This window comes from Mus musculus, chromosome X (assembly GCF_000001635.26).
Source record: "Mus musculus strain C57BL/6J chromosome X, GRCm38.p6 C57BL/6J".
NCBI classification, from domain to species: domain Eukaryota; kingdom Metazoa; phylum Chordata; class Mammalia; order Rodentia; family Muridae; genus Mus; species Mus musculus.
In genome coordinates this window covers 157,480,790-157,494,183 of record NC_000086.7, presented here as the reverse complement: position 1 = coordinate 157,494,183, position 13,394 = coordinate 157,480,790, and the positions used below count along the sequence as shown (strand labels likewise).

General features: G+C 44.4%; 1 protein-coding gene across 2 annotated transcripts in view; it reads left to right on the top strand.

Moving 5' to 3' along the window:
* The first annotated feature begins 1,896 nt into the window (after positions 1-1,896).
* Sms (spermine synthase) overlaps positions 1,897-13,394 on the top strand; it is a 48,437-nt gene continuing 36,939 nt past the window's right edge. Inside the window, exon 1 of one of the 2 annotated variants that reach the window (NM_009214.4) lies at positions 1,897-2,279. In NM_009214.4, the coding sequence (NP_033240.3) occupies positions 2,231-2,279 (49 nt within the window). In that variant the 5' untranslated portion in view covers positions 1,897-2,230. Of the gene's footprint in view, positions 2,280-2,815; positions 2,893-13,394 lie in introns of those variants that run through there. The other variant, NM_001359185.1, reaches the window with a different exon arrangement.

Sequence of the window (13,394 nt, the reverse complement as noted above, 5' to 3'; positions counted from 1 at the left end):
CCTAAATGATTAATTTTGAAATGATCCTTGCAGATTGGGGCCTAGATTGCAAAAACTCAGGCAATGACAATATTTTCCAGAATCCAAATAGGTAGTCATAGCCCAGTTGGAGAGGTTTATAGAGGCCTTTGCTTTCTTTCACTGAAGAGACACCATGACCACAGCAAGTCTTATAAAGGAAAACATTTACTTGGGGCTGGCTTACAGTTTAGAGGTTTAGTCTCTAATCATCATGGCAGGAAACATGCTGGAGGAACCAAGAGTTCTACATCTTGATTCACAGGCACCAGAAGGAGACTGTGTGCCACACTTGGTATAGCTTGAGCAAAGGAGACCTCAAAGCTTGTCCCCCACGTTGACACACTTCCTCCAACAAGGCCACACCTCATAATAGTGTTGCTCCCGATGGCCATGTCTGCCTGCCTCTACCTCACAAGTGCTGAGATTAAAGATGTGTGCCACTAACGTCAGGCTCCTGTTTCTTATCTTTAATAGTCTTGCCAGGATTATGCAGATTAGTGAGAAGACCCTTGCAGTAAACTGCTAACATCATCCTGACAATACTGATCCTATATCGAGCATCCTCTTCTCTTCAGGGCTCTCTTTTGACATCACTTCATTAAAGTATCTCAAGGTTCTTCATTTTGCCCTTTGCAAGGTGAAGTACAAATTCTAGGGCGGATATGCTTCAGCTGGGAGCCCATGGTGGTCTGCAATGTTCTCCACAATCTACTGAGCAAGACCAGCTACATACTTATCAGCAAAACCTCAGATGCCTTCTGCTCTGAAATTTTCAAGAAATTCAAGAGGTTGACAGCAGATAGTGAAGCTAAGGGAAGGCAGGTGGCTTACCCCAATGCTGGCAGGGCATGAAGCACATGTCCTACGCGGGAAGCTTCACTACCCTTAAACACACAGGAGGACAGCTATGTTCTAGTGACTTGACTCCAGAAGAAAGGAAGAAAGAGGAGCTTGGGGCTGATACATTGGGGCTGATGGAGCGGAACACAAATTAGCTTACAAAACTGAGGACCTGGTCTCCAGAGAAGGAAATAAAAACAGATGGCTATGGATAGGAACAAAGTAGGAGCCCACTGAAAAGAGATGCAGTTGTTGAAGGACAAATATGACGTCAGTGTTAGGTTCTTGCAGGACAGGGAAGGACTACGCAAAACTAACCAACCAACCAACCAACCAACCAACAAACCAAACCAAACCAAACGACCATTCGAAATGGCCTAAGGGAAAGCTAAACTTAATGTTTTTGTGTTGTTGAGGAGGCACAGAGTTCACTAATCTGAAGTTTAACAACCATTACAGAAATTCCTGGTATCAGGAGAGGCACAGCAATCCATACAATGATGGAGTCAATTTGCCCTGGGATTTTGCTCGTGCAATAAAGGATCCCTTTATTCCCCAGGCACTTCAGTTCTCTTTTGTCCCATCTTGTTGAATGCTACTAACGGTCAAAAAAGAGGCCAAGGCTGTAGGTCCATTGACAAAAAATAGAGGTACCGAGGAGGGGGAAGTCCTGTGGAAGAGGCTCTCACATCTGCAACTTCTCAGTTAGGCTTTAGTCCTTGATTCTTTTCCAAATTTGCATGAAAATGTATGCTACTTGAATGCCCAGGAGCCTTCTATTCTGTTCTTAAATACTACCCCTTACCAATAGAAACATTGTTAATAATCCCAGCGGGGTTCACGTGCATTTAAAGAAAAAGTCAGGCTTGTACTTTAAGACTACAGGGGTGGTAGCATTTTATTTTCTTCAAATGGTCAGGAAGTAACTGGGGCTTTTGCTTGGGGAGGAGGGGTAGGCATATGGGGAAGTGTATAGGGAGGCCCCCCGGAAGTCGCGCTGAGCCGTTTAAAGCTGGGTGACCTCCTAACGGATGGCGAATGGCGGGAGAGCATGGCCAGAGCTTTAGCGCAGGGCGCGGCCATTGGTGACGCATGCCAGGGAGCCCGGCGCCCGCGATTCCACCATTAGCGAGGCCTCACACCCAGCGCTTCAAGTTCGGGGCTGGAGGCGTCCCTGCTTCCTCCTCTAAGAGGCGGGTCGGCCCCGCCCCCGCGCCCCGGGTCGCTTGCCCGCGGCCCCTCCCACCTCCTAACTCCTGGCCTCCCCCGGCGCAGCGCACTCCCCGCCGGCCCGCAGCCTGACACGCCGCGCGGTCCCTCAGTCTCCTGCGGTCGCCTCCCCAGGCATGGCACAGGGCCTCGCCACACTATGGCAGCAGCAAGACACAGCACGCTCGACTTCAAGCTCGGCGCCAAAGGTGAGGGCGCCGCTCGCCACCTGCACGGGCGCCGCAGCGGCGGCGGCGGCGGCGGCGGCGGCGGCGGCAGCGGCAGCGGTAGCGGTAGCGGCGGCGGGGCGACAGTTCCCTCCGCGCCTGCGGGGCTCGAGGCCACAGGACCAGGCTCCTCCGGGGCGCGCGCGGCAGGCTGAACAATGCGGACGGCCGCGCGGCGCCTGCGTCTGCCGGGCTGCTGCGCGGAGCACGCTGCGGGCCCTCGTGCACCGGCGGAGGCCGCGCCGCGCCCCCGCGGTCCCCCGCCGCGTTTGGTCCTCGGCTGAGCTGGAGGCTGGCGCACTGCGGGGCCTGGGAGAACCGCGTCCGTGTGTGCCAGCCGCACCGCCCGCCCGCCCTTCCGGGCCTGGAGCGTCGGTCCACGCGGGCTCGCCGCCCTCCACGCCCCGTTGTTGGGGGGGAATCCCTTTCAGCCCGTGGGGCGCGGCGGATCCCCGGGGGAGGCGGGTACCGGAGCGCCTTAGCTCGTTCGAGGCACGGCGGGCGAGGCAGGCCTGAGCGAGGGGTGTGTGCGGCGCGGGACCGCTGCCCACGCCACCTTTTCCTGTTCTGGCAGGCTGCTGAATTTCCCTCTTGGGTGTGTGTGTCGGGGGGTTCCCCTTAAGGGCAGCGAGGGTTGAAGGAGGACCAGGGCCACTCAGCGCTTGCAAGGTTTTTTTTAGTCATCTAAGGAGATGAAGGATCCTCTGAAAAGGGACCCGGCGGGCAGAGAAAGGAAACGATTATTATTATTATTGGGGGTGGGGAGGGATGAGATCTGGGCGCGGGAACTAGAGCCACCACCATCACCATCACCCCTAATCCTGGAGGCTCAGATATTTGAGCCTGGTCTCGGCAGAAATGGTTGGGAGAGTCTTTTTTGCGTGATGGAATTTTGAAGGGTAGGGATGGATGTACTGCTGGCTTCTTTTCTTTGAGAGAATCAAGCATGGGCGCAGTGGGCGGGAATGATTGGGCCTTTAAACGTGCGACTGCGGCAGACTTTCACTTACCAGATCATCCCGCACATAGTGTGGTGCCCCAGTCTTCCCTTTTCTCTGGTTTCTCTATTAATGGAACACGTGGATTCCACTCTGCTTTTTCTGTCGGGATTTTTTTTTTTAACACCGACTTAATTGCTTTTGAACTTCTGAGCTCACACTTTGTACTTTTTCTTCCAATCCTAAAAGATCTCGGAGCTCACAAGATCAATAAATGTAAAGACAAAAAATAAAATCGGGGGGATTTGGAGCAAAACCTGGATTTCAGTCTGCCTCTTCTAATTGATTCTCTTCTGTGGGTGGCCTTTTGGGTTTATCTCCTAACGTTTTGGAACCTCATCTTTTTTTTTTTTCCGGGGAGGAAGAAAAAAAAAGAGAGAGAAAGCAAGAAGCAAGGGACAGTGCACACTCAGGGCATTTACTGTGGTCGGGTGAACTAGAGGGTTGTTAGGTAAGCCAGTGTGCTTGGGTGGTCGGAATAGAGTTTAAAAAAAAGTAACACCGTTCACTTCCCACTTTGCTTAGGTGAGGATGGAAGCAAGGGAGACAGTTGGGAGAGAATAAGGTGGTACTTGGGTGGTGGAGCTGGAGGAGTGTGTTAGGATCACAAAGGTTCTACTGTTATCTTGGCAGCTTACAGGGCTGATTGGTTAATGGGAGTTCTAGCACCGTGAGTTTAGTGGGGGAGGAATGTGAAGCAACTGTTGTGGCCTCCCAGCTGGGAAGGTGTGAATTTTATCTCTAGCATCCCATTTCCAGTAGGCTGGAGGGACAGTGAGCTCAGCATGGGGTCAGAGAAATTCTAGCCCTTCCACTGAAGAGTAAACCTTCAGCTTAGTTTAAACACTGAGAATAAAGGGTGAGCACACACTTAAAGCTCGAAGGAAGGCTCTTGAGAGAGGGCAAGTGGATCTTTTCTTGAGTCTGAGGCCAGCTTGGTGTGCAGCCAGGGCTGCATAAAGAAACCCTGTTTAGACCCTCCCCTCCTCCAAAAGAGACAAGCATTAGCTGTTAATGTTTTAACTCACACTTTGCTCCTAATTAAAAATAAGAAAATTAAAGCCAGTCATATTGGCAGACCTTTAATCTCAGCACCCAGAGGCAGAGACTGAATTGGATTTTATATCTAAATCTAGTACAACCCGGTTGGATCCTTAATACAACAAAGAAACAAGAAACCTTTGAGTTGGACCCAAGGTGGCACATTCATGTAATCCCAATACCCTGGAGGCAGAGGGTGGAGAGTTCAAGGCCAACCTGGACTATAGACTGAGATCCTATCTCAAGGATTGCACTAATGATACAAAGAAAAACTTTGTGCCTTAGCTGGGCAGTGGTGGTGCAAGCCTTTAATCCCAGCACATGAGAGGCAGGTGGATTTCTGAGTTCAAGGCCAGCCTGGTCTACAGAATGAGTTCCAGGACAGCCAGGGCTATACAGAGAAACCCTGTCTCGATCCCCCGCCCCCACCCACTCAAAGAAAACTTTGATGATACAGTGGACAACCTTTTAGGAAAAAAAAAGCCACTGTGTTCAGGTGTTGTGTATAAGTCAATGTATGTAAGATCTGGAGTTCTTAAAGTGTTCTGTCATTAAATGAAGACTAAGGCATGTCCTTATTATCCACATCCATATTTTAAAAATGGGGTGCTTTGACTACATCACAAGGATTTTTAAATTCCCTTCCTTTCCAAAAAAGGGGTGCTTGGTTAAAAAAAACAAAACAAAAACAAAACAAAACAAAACAAAAAAAACCCTCCATGTGTGAGGTCTCTAAAAACATTTAATTGTTGATAGTGAGTCAAAAGGCATTCCTCTTGGCATGGAAGTATTGGATGTGACTCAAGGGTGAGTCAAATGGCTGCGGAGCTTGAATGCATGTTCTCCTCCTCCTGTTTGTTGGTAATCCTTCCTAATGGAGCAGTTCCATGCTGTGATTTTAGTGGAATTAAACTGGAACTCCTTAGCCATGTTATTGTTTCAGTTCCGTCTAACCTAGTTACCAAGGCAAACTACCTGCAACCTAACCACTTAGAGAGTACTTAATCCGTCTGCCTGATGAAGGAACTCAGAAAATTGTTTTTTGCTAAAACAAATCTCATCTTTGGTCATCTTATAAGTGAAGTGTTGAATTCTGAGGAGTGTTGATCTCAGGAAACATGAGATTCCTTTTTTCTTTTTCCAGCTCAAACCCAACAAGGATAAATTAGTCCTGAGTATCTTGGGGACTGGTAGAGGACATACTCTTGTTCTGGTCCCAGCCCCTAATCAAGGCTCTGGGTATGTAGAGGGTAGGATGTGATATTTTCTCCTGGCTTGTTGGAGTAGAAGTATAAAAAATTTGATTTCATTGGTTATAACAGGTAGGAGTGAGTAGTCGACATAAGTGGGAGAACGTGCTGATTTTCAGTGAAAAAAAATATAGGTGTATTTTTACCCATTCAAATTGAAAGGCCCTTTGGGTTGGATTTACTGGCCCCTGAGTGAATGAATCCCTAGATGCTAATAGAGTGTGGCTTCGCCCACACCTTTATTTTACTTGGAGTGCCCCTACCAGGTCCAGGTTCTGCTTTAAAGTACACATTTGAAGCATGCTTGTGCGCCTTTGGCAGGCCTAGTCCACATTTTAAGTATCAATAAATTAGGCCCATTGAGATTTCCAGATTTGGGGAGGGAAGAGGAGCTTGTGCAGTGGAGCCTTGAACCCAAGATATTCTTGCAAACTGAATGATGGGACGACTCATGCCTCCCCTATCGTCTTTGAGATTGACAACCTTTATGTGAGATTACCTATTTGATTGCAAGGCCTTTGCTGCTGTCCTAATTGCCAAATCCCTTACTTTTTAAGGTAGTGATTGCCTATTGGGGTATTTTTTCCATGCCCCACAGTGTGAGGGAAATGTGGTGGTTTCTGGAGAAATGGGCTTGGAGACTTCAGCTTACCTAGCATACACAAGTCTTGTGTTGATTCCTCCCACCGTGCCTGCAATCCCAGCACTTACTAGGTGGAGCAAGAAGATTAGACTTTAATAGCCATCTTCTACTACATAGTGAGTTCAGCCTTGCATTCCTGAGACCCTGTCTCTAAATAAAACAAGACTGTAGCTATGCTATAGCTACTCTAATAAACACGTTAAAGATACCTAAAAAGGCCTACTAGAGCCCACAAATTTCAGTAGTGCCCACACCGGTAATTGCCCTAAATTCTGGCTAAAGGCATTTCAATTATTAGTATGATAAGCAAAACTCCTCAGGTCCTTCCTGGAAACATCTATTTTGCATGCAAATTGTTACGGAAGGCTCCACCTTCCCCCAAGGTGCTGGTTGTTTAGTGCTTGGCGATTACTTCCTGTTGAGCCTATGTAAATTTGTGGCTCTCCTAATTTGCCTGGGTGAACTACTTTCTGGTGGAGCCGTGCCTTCTTTGTGTGACTCCAGTAGCTAAAATAAATTGTCAAGCTTTAGCCATTCCTGATTATATTTAGCCATTTTCTGATTCACCAGCACCTCATCCTTTACATTTCTCCTCCACAAAGGATTTCTGCCTTTTTGGCTTTAACCTTAGAGCCTTGAGGGACTGATGACTGGGCAAGAAAGCTTTGGTTCTACCCTACGATGAACTTTCTTAAATGGTGTTTCTTAAATTTCCATCATAAACATCTTCCTTTGGGTTAATTCAGATGCTTGATTCCAGCACGCGGGACAGAATCTCTGGGGTTCAAGGCCAGCCTGGTCTACAGAGCTAGGTTTAGAATAGTCAGAAATGTTACTCAGAGACTGAGAAACACTGTCTTTGAAAAACAAAACAAATTAACAACAACAACAACAACAAGAATAAGAATAAGAGTTTTTACTGCTTTTTCAGAGGTTCAGAGTCCAGCAGCTTACAATTGCCTATGAGTGCAACTCTAGGGAATCCGACTCCCTCTTCTGGCCAGTGTTTGTAAAGGCACAGGATGATGATGTTGACGGCCACAGCAATAATATAAAAGAACCCAACACTAAACAGAAGGCAGTCCCTCCAACTGTATCAGAATTCTTTGACACACTTTATCCCAAGAACCTCCTCTGCCCTGTCCTTGACTCTTTCTGTGAGAGCACCTGCTCAGGGCACTCAAAATTCACTGCTCATCTGTTTTCAGGCTTCTATTTCTTGGCCACAGTCTCACCATTTGTCTCCATTGGCAGAAAGGCTGGATCATTTGATTCCTTTTCTCATTTACAAAACATCCTTGGGTCCTCAGTACCTTGTGGATGAATATAAACTCAGTTATCAGCCCAGAAGATCAATTCCTATCCAGTTCTTGCTTTTACTGAAATCCCTGCATCCAGCCTTTCACTTTGCTTTGGTGCTCCGGGTGTCTCAGAACTAAACAGCTTTGGAGGAAGACATTGATTCTACTTTGCTAGGTTTTCTACCATAAGTGAATTGTGTTTGAAATGATTCGTAGACTGCTTGGAAGAGGGCCATGATTAGAATCTGCCTTTCTTTGACTTGTCTGATTTGCTTTGTTGCAACTTTTTTGTTGTTATTTAAATCAACTTCTCTTTCCTCTGGATTTGTAGAATATTCTTCTGTAGCATTGATCATTCTCAAGATGGTGGTGCATGCCTTTGATCCCAGCAGAGGCAGGCAGATCTCTGAGTTCGAGGCCAGCCTGGTCTACAGAGTGAGTTCCAGGACAGCCAGGGCTACACAGAGAAACCCTGTCTCGAAAAACAAAACAACAACAACAAAAAATGACTTCAGCCATAATAACCCTGTTGCTGGGAATTTATTTTGTGGGCTTACAATTAAAATTTTGATCAAAGTGTATTGTATGAAACATTTTTAAAAAGGCAAAATGCTTCTACATGATCTCAATTTCTTTCTTTTTAAAAAAAGATTTTATTTATTTTATATATGTGAGTACACTGTTGCTGTCTTCAGACACACCAGAAGAGGGCATCAGATCCCATTACAGATGGTTGAGAGCCACCATGTGGTTGCTGGGAATTGAACTCAGGGCCTCAGGAAGAGCAGTCAGTGAGTGCTCTTAACTGCTGAACCATTTCTCTAGCCCTGATCTCCATTTAAGCTGATGGAGGTAGCACATGGTAAAGTCAATTTGTACTTTATATCAAGACACCTCTATTAGCTTTCATTGGATGCTTTTCTCTTGTTTTAAATGCTTTGGGAGGTACACTTGCTGCTGAAAACGTAGAACCAAGGCACTGACAACCCCTTCCTCCCCTCTCAATAGAGGAAAGGTACTTTTTCAAGTCAACTAAAGCCCCGTATGAGCCACTGAAAAGGAGTTTCCAGTCGAAGAACTGGTAGGCAATTTGTCTTGTTTGTTTTGAGAAAATAGAGTCAGTTTGGATTTTGCATTGGCGGAATTACCAGTTTGGAATCTTCTCATCTCCTCTGCATACAATTAAAATCTGTATTTGAATTGGCAGCTCCTTAGGAGTTGAGGCTAAGGCCCTGAGGCCTTTGGTAACTTTGATCTTGGTACTTTTGTTTTTGGATTTGCTGTCTTAAAGAATAGTGATGCCCATCTTTAATTTAATCGCAACCCCCTAACCTATCTACACTAAACTAATCCTTGTAGCTAAGGATTCATTTATTAAACTACTGGACATTTGCAAGAGTGTGGTACCTGTGATCTGCAGACATGGGAGATACTGAGGTAGGGGGATCCCAAGTTCATGCCAAGTAAGGCATCATTAAAAGATATTGCCTGTGGTTGTATGTTTAAAAATTGTCCAGTATGGCTATGAGTGACTTGACTTTTTGGAGTCAGTAATTATTCTGGGTGTTTAATCTACCATTTCACTACAATTGTAACCCAAAACTGCTGGTGAGCCCTGCAGCTCTACCCACCATTTCATGGTAGTTCAATTACAAGCTTGCTTCTTTTGAAAAGTGAAGAAAAGTCAACTTTGAGTCTGCAAACCAAGGATGTAAATCATGCACAACTGCTCTTTTAAACCCTTAACAACTAGGCATTTCCATACTCACTCAGGAAGAAATTCTGCTACCCTATGGTGTGATGGGCCTGGATTTCATTAAAACAATAGTGTCATGTGTCGTCTTGGAGAAGTCATTGAGGACAAGGCTATACTAGTAATCAAGCCCCAAACCCAAATGAGGCAATAGCTTTTCTAGATTCACTGAGAATCTTAGCTGTGTAGTTTAACAAATGCATCTCAATGCTTTCCTCTCCATAAAGGCATTAATGATAGCCACATCGTGCTGTTGGGTGGGATCATCAATAAAATGCTTGGAAGATCATCAAGTGAGACATAAACTACTTAACACTAATTACAATCTTTAGGACTAAATACTTTGGAAGTGTGCTAGCTATTAAAGGTGCTTAGGTAGATATAAAAACATACACATTTAGCTTATTCAAGAGATTTGGAAAGTTCTGGCCAAAAAGAGGTGTAATAAGTTGGTTTGTGAGTTGAACCCAGGAATGAGCAGATTATTTTTTACACTAGAGTGGAAATTCCCTAGTGAGAAGACTGGGCAGTCAGTGGCCATGGTGTTGCTTTACTTACAACTAAACTCTCTCTTCCAGGAGTTCAGACAGGTCTTAGTGTTCAAACAAGGCTAAGTGATGGGCCTGCCCACAGGCCTTCCAGACTTTTCTACTGGCCTTAGAAAATAGAGTTGAATATAAAGGTTTCTGAAATGTAGTTTAATAAAAAATTAAAAAGAAACTGTTAAAAACTATTTTCAGGACTGATGCCTTGGATCAGCCTTTGGGAAGCTATGTTTTATAAAGTGGCATGTTTTATAATGGCACTTAATGTTGAAGCTTTGAAAATATCATACTGAAGCTTAAGTGCCTCAGTTTTGGTTTTGAGGTGTTGGCAAGGAAGATCATAGGCCTTCCTGTAAAAATGTCTGCCGTTTCTAGGTCTGCTTTGTCTAGTCTGAAGCTTTGGTGGTTTTGGTGTTAGAAGAAAGCTTGCTATTAACTCCTTTTGGTATGAGGTATAAAAATATGGTAAGGTGAGACTTTTAACAAAATAACTGAGTTGGTGAGATGGCTCAGCTGGTACAATCCTTGGAACCCACATAATAGGAGAGAATTAGCTCCCTCAAATTGTCCTCTGGCATGGACAAGGCATCCTACTCACAAACAAATGTAAAAAAAAGCTAACATGTTCTGTGATCTGCTTTTCTTTGAATAAAGATTCTGGCTTGAAGAGGCTACAGAAAAAGAAATTACTAAAGTAGTTTTCTGTAGATTTATCTTTTTTTTTCCTTTGTTTTTTGAGACAGTGCCTCACTGTATAGTCCTGGCTCTTCTAGAATTCACTACATAGACCAGGCTGGCCTAGGCCACCTAGAGACTCTCAGTCTTCTTAATGTGGTGGTGACCCTTTAATACAATTTCTCATATTGGGGTGACCTCTGACCATAAAGTTTTTTTCATTGTTACTTCATAACTGCAATTTTGTTACTGCTATAAATCATGTTATCACATGTTATCATAATGTGATATCTCAATATCTGTGTTTTCAGATGGTCTTAGGTGACTGACCCCATGTGAAAGGGTCATTTGACCCTCAAAGGGGATCTGATCCACAGATTGAGAAGCGCTGTATTTGACACTGAGAAAACAATATGACATATCTAGGAAGGACTCAAAGATCTTAAGTCATCCTGTGATACATCAGTTTCAGCAGCATGCATTCAGAAGAAGAGTAAACTGTGGTTACAGCTATGAAAAGAATGAAAGCAGAAAAGAACAAAAAGATCTAGCCCAAGTCAAGTAGCCACTCCCTTGTGTTTATGACAACATTGGTATCTTCTTTGGGAGGAATAGAGGTCCTCTGTCACCACTTCCCCTCATGTCCTCATGACAGATAATTAGGCCACAGCTCAGGCGGGCTCAAGGGATAGGAGAGGAGTAATCATTCTCTTTAGCTTCACCCAGAAGGGGGCACAAGAGAAAAGTGCAGGGTGGCCCGGCTTGCTGGTGAGCACCTGTAATCCCAGGATTTTAGGAAGCTAAGGCATGAGGATTAACTTGTGTTAAAAAAGCATCCCCCCCCCAAAAAAAAACCAGTTGGGGACAGCAAGTGACATAGCACTTATACAGCATCCATGGATGGCATGGTTCAGTACCACAAGAGAAGAAATAAAAGACTGCCACTTTTTCATCATGACAATCTAGCTTCTATTCATTAACATTATTAATTCTACTACTATTATTAATTACTTTTACCATTAGGAGGAGGGAGAGGAGAAACAGTATTGACAAGATCTCACTATGCTGCTTTGGCTGGCCTGGAGCTCTATGTAGACCAAACTAGCCTTGAACTCAAAGAAATCAGCCTGCCTCTGCCTCCCACATGCTGGGCTGACACCCTGGCCTCTGGACTGACTAAACTTTTAAGTGGACAGAATCCCTTACAAGTCAGGTCCTTAATATTGCTATTTGTATTTCCATGAACAATTCAAAGATTTCTGTCTGAGTATATGTGCCAGCCTGTGAATCAACAGTGAAATAGCATTCAAAGAGATCTAACAGTTCAAACACACATACTTTGTGATGGCAAAAAATATTATTTTTTGGAACTGTCCCTCAGGAAGCCTCCACCACAGCACAATTAGCAAAATTCACATTTGGGTGCGGTCCTTCACAGTGGACCTCCAAGTGTTTAGAAGGCGAGAGAAATACAAATGCCATGGGAGAATAATAGAGAGAAGACAAAGGACACAAGTCAAAATAATCTAAGCAAAAACAGAGCCATATGCTGTGACAAATTCCAGATGGGAAAAGGGCCATGTGAGGGGCCTGAGAACCTGTACTTCAGAATGTTTCCAGATGACTCAGAAACAGTCAACCTTACTGGCTCTCTGTGACCTCAAGGCAGAGGAATATGGAAACATTTTCTGTAAAGATCCACAAAGTAAAATGTTCAGGTGGTGCAGGCAAATCAGGCCCAAGTCTCTGTACTTACCCACAATTTACAACTCTTTAAAAATGCTTAGCTGGAGGGTCAGATTAGAGCAGAGCAACTAAGCAGGATTTGGCCCAAGGACTTTAATTTGCTGACCCCTGGGTCTAAGATCTTTTCTAGCTCCAAAGTCTTGATCAACAAGGACATTTAGCTCTAATTTGACAATCTGAATTTCTAGAAGTGACTGTTTAGAACTTAAGCCTCAAATAACACAAGCATAATTTCCTGTATTTATGTCAGCAACTTATTAATTAAATGCTGTAGAAAACCATCAGTCACCTAAGATGCCTGCATTTATGGAGTATATGGAAGTAACACTTGCCACTAGTGAAAACCGTCTCATGATAGAGAATATTTAGGGGAACAGTCTCCATTTTAAAGTCTTAAATCACCAGTCTTTGTTCCCAGTTTAAGAAAAAAAAAAAAAAAACAATAGGCTCAGAGGAAATAAATAAAAGCTGTCTCATTAAAAAATAAAAAGTAGCTGGGCGTGGTGGTGCATGCCTTTAATCCCAGCACTTGGGAGGCAGAGGCAGGCGGATTTCTGAGTTCTAGGTCAGCCTGGTCTACCGAGTGAGTTCCAGGACAGCCAGGGCTACACAGAGAAACCCTGTCTCGAAAACCAAAAGAAAAAAAAAAAGGTAAATTAGGGAAATGACAAACCAAGAAGGCTGACAAAAAAAGTCAGAAAGCCTATACTGGGAAAGTACTAGGTAAAAGCAGACAAACTAACCAACAAACAGAAAAACATTACAGACCCCACAGGCACTAGAACAATAGGGAAATACTATGAACAACCTGATCCAGACACACATTTGACAGCTTACAGAAGAAATGAGCACATTTCAGCAACACTGTCAGAGTTTGCTCAGTATGAAAAGGGCAATATCTTAACAATTGTACAACTAAAGAACAATTTGTAGTGTGAAAACTCCAAGGGTAGATGAGATAGCTCAGCAGGTAAAGCCACTTGCCACCAAGCCTGAATCTTCATCTTCCGTTCCCGAGGACTCACAGAGTAGGCAACAGTTCCCAGATAACATAAATAAACACCTAGGTACATATGTAATCTAAAACTATTTTTTTAAGAATGCCCAAGAAATCTTGAAGCTACAAGATTTCACTAAAGAGTTCT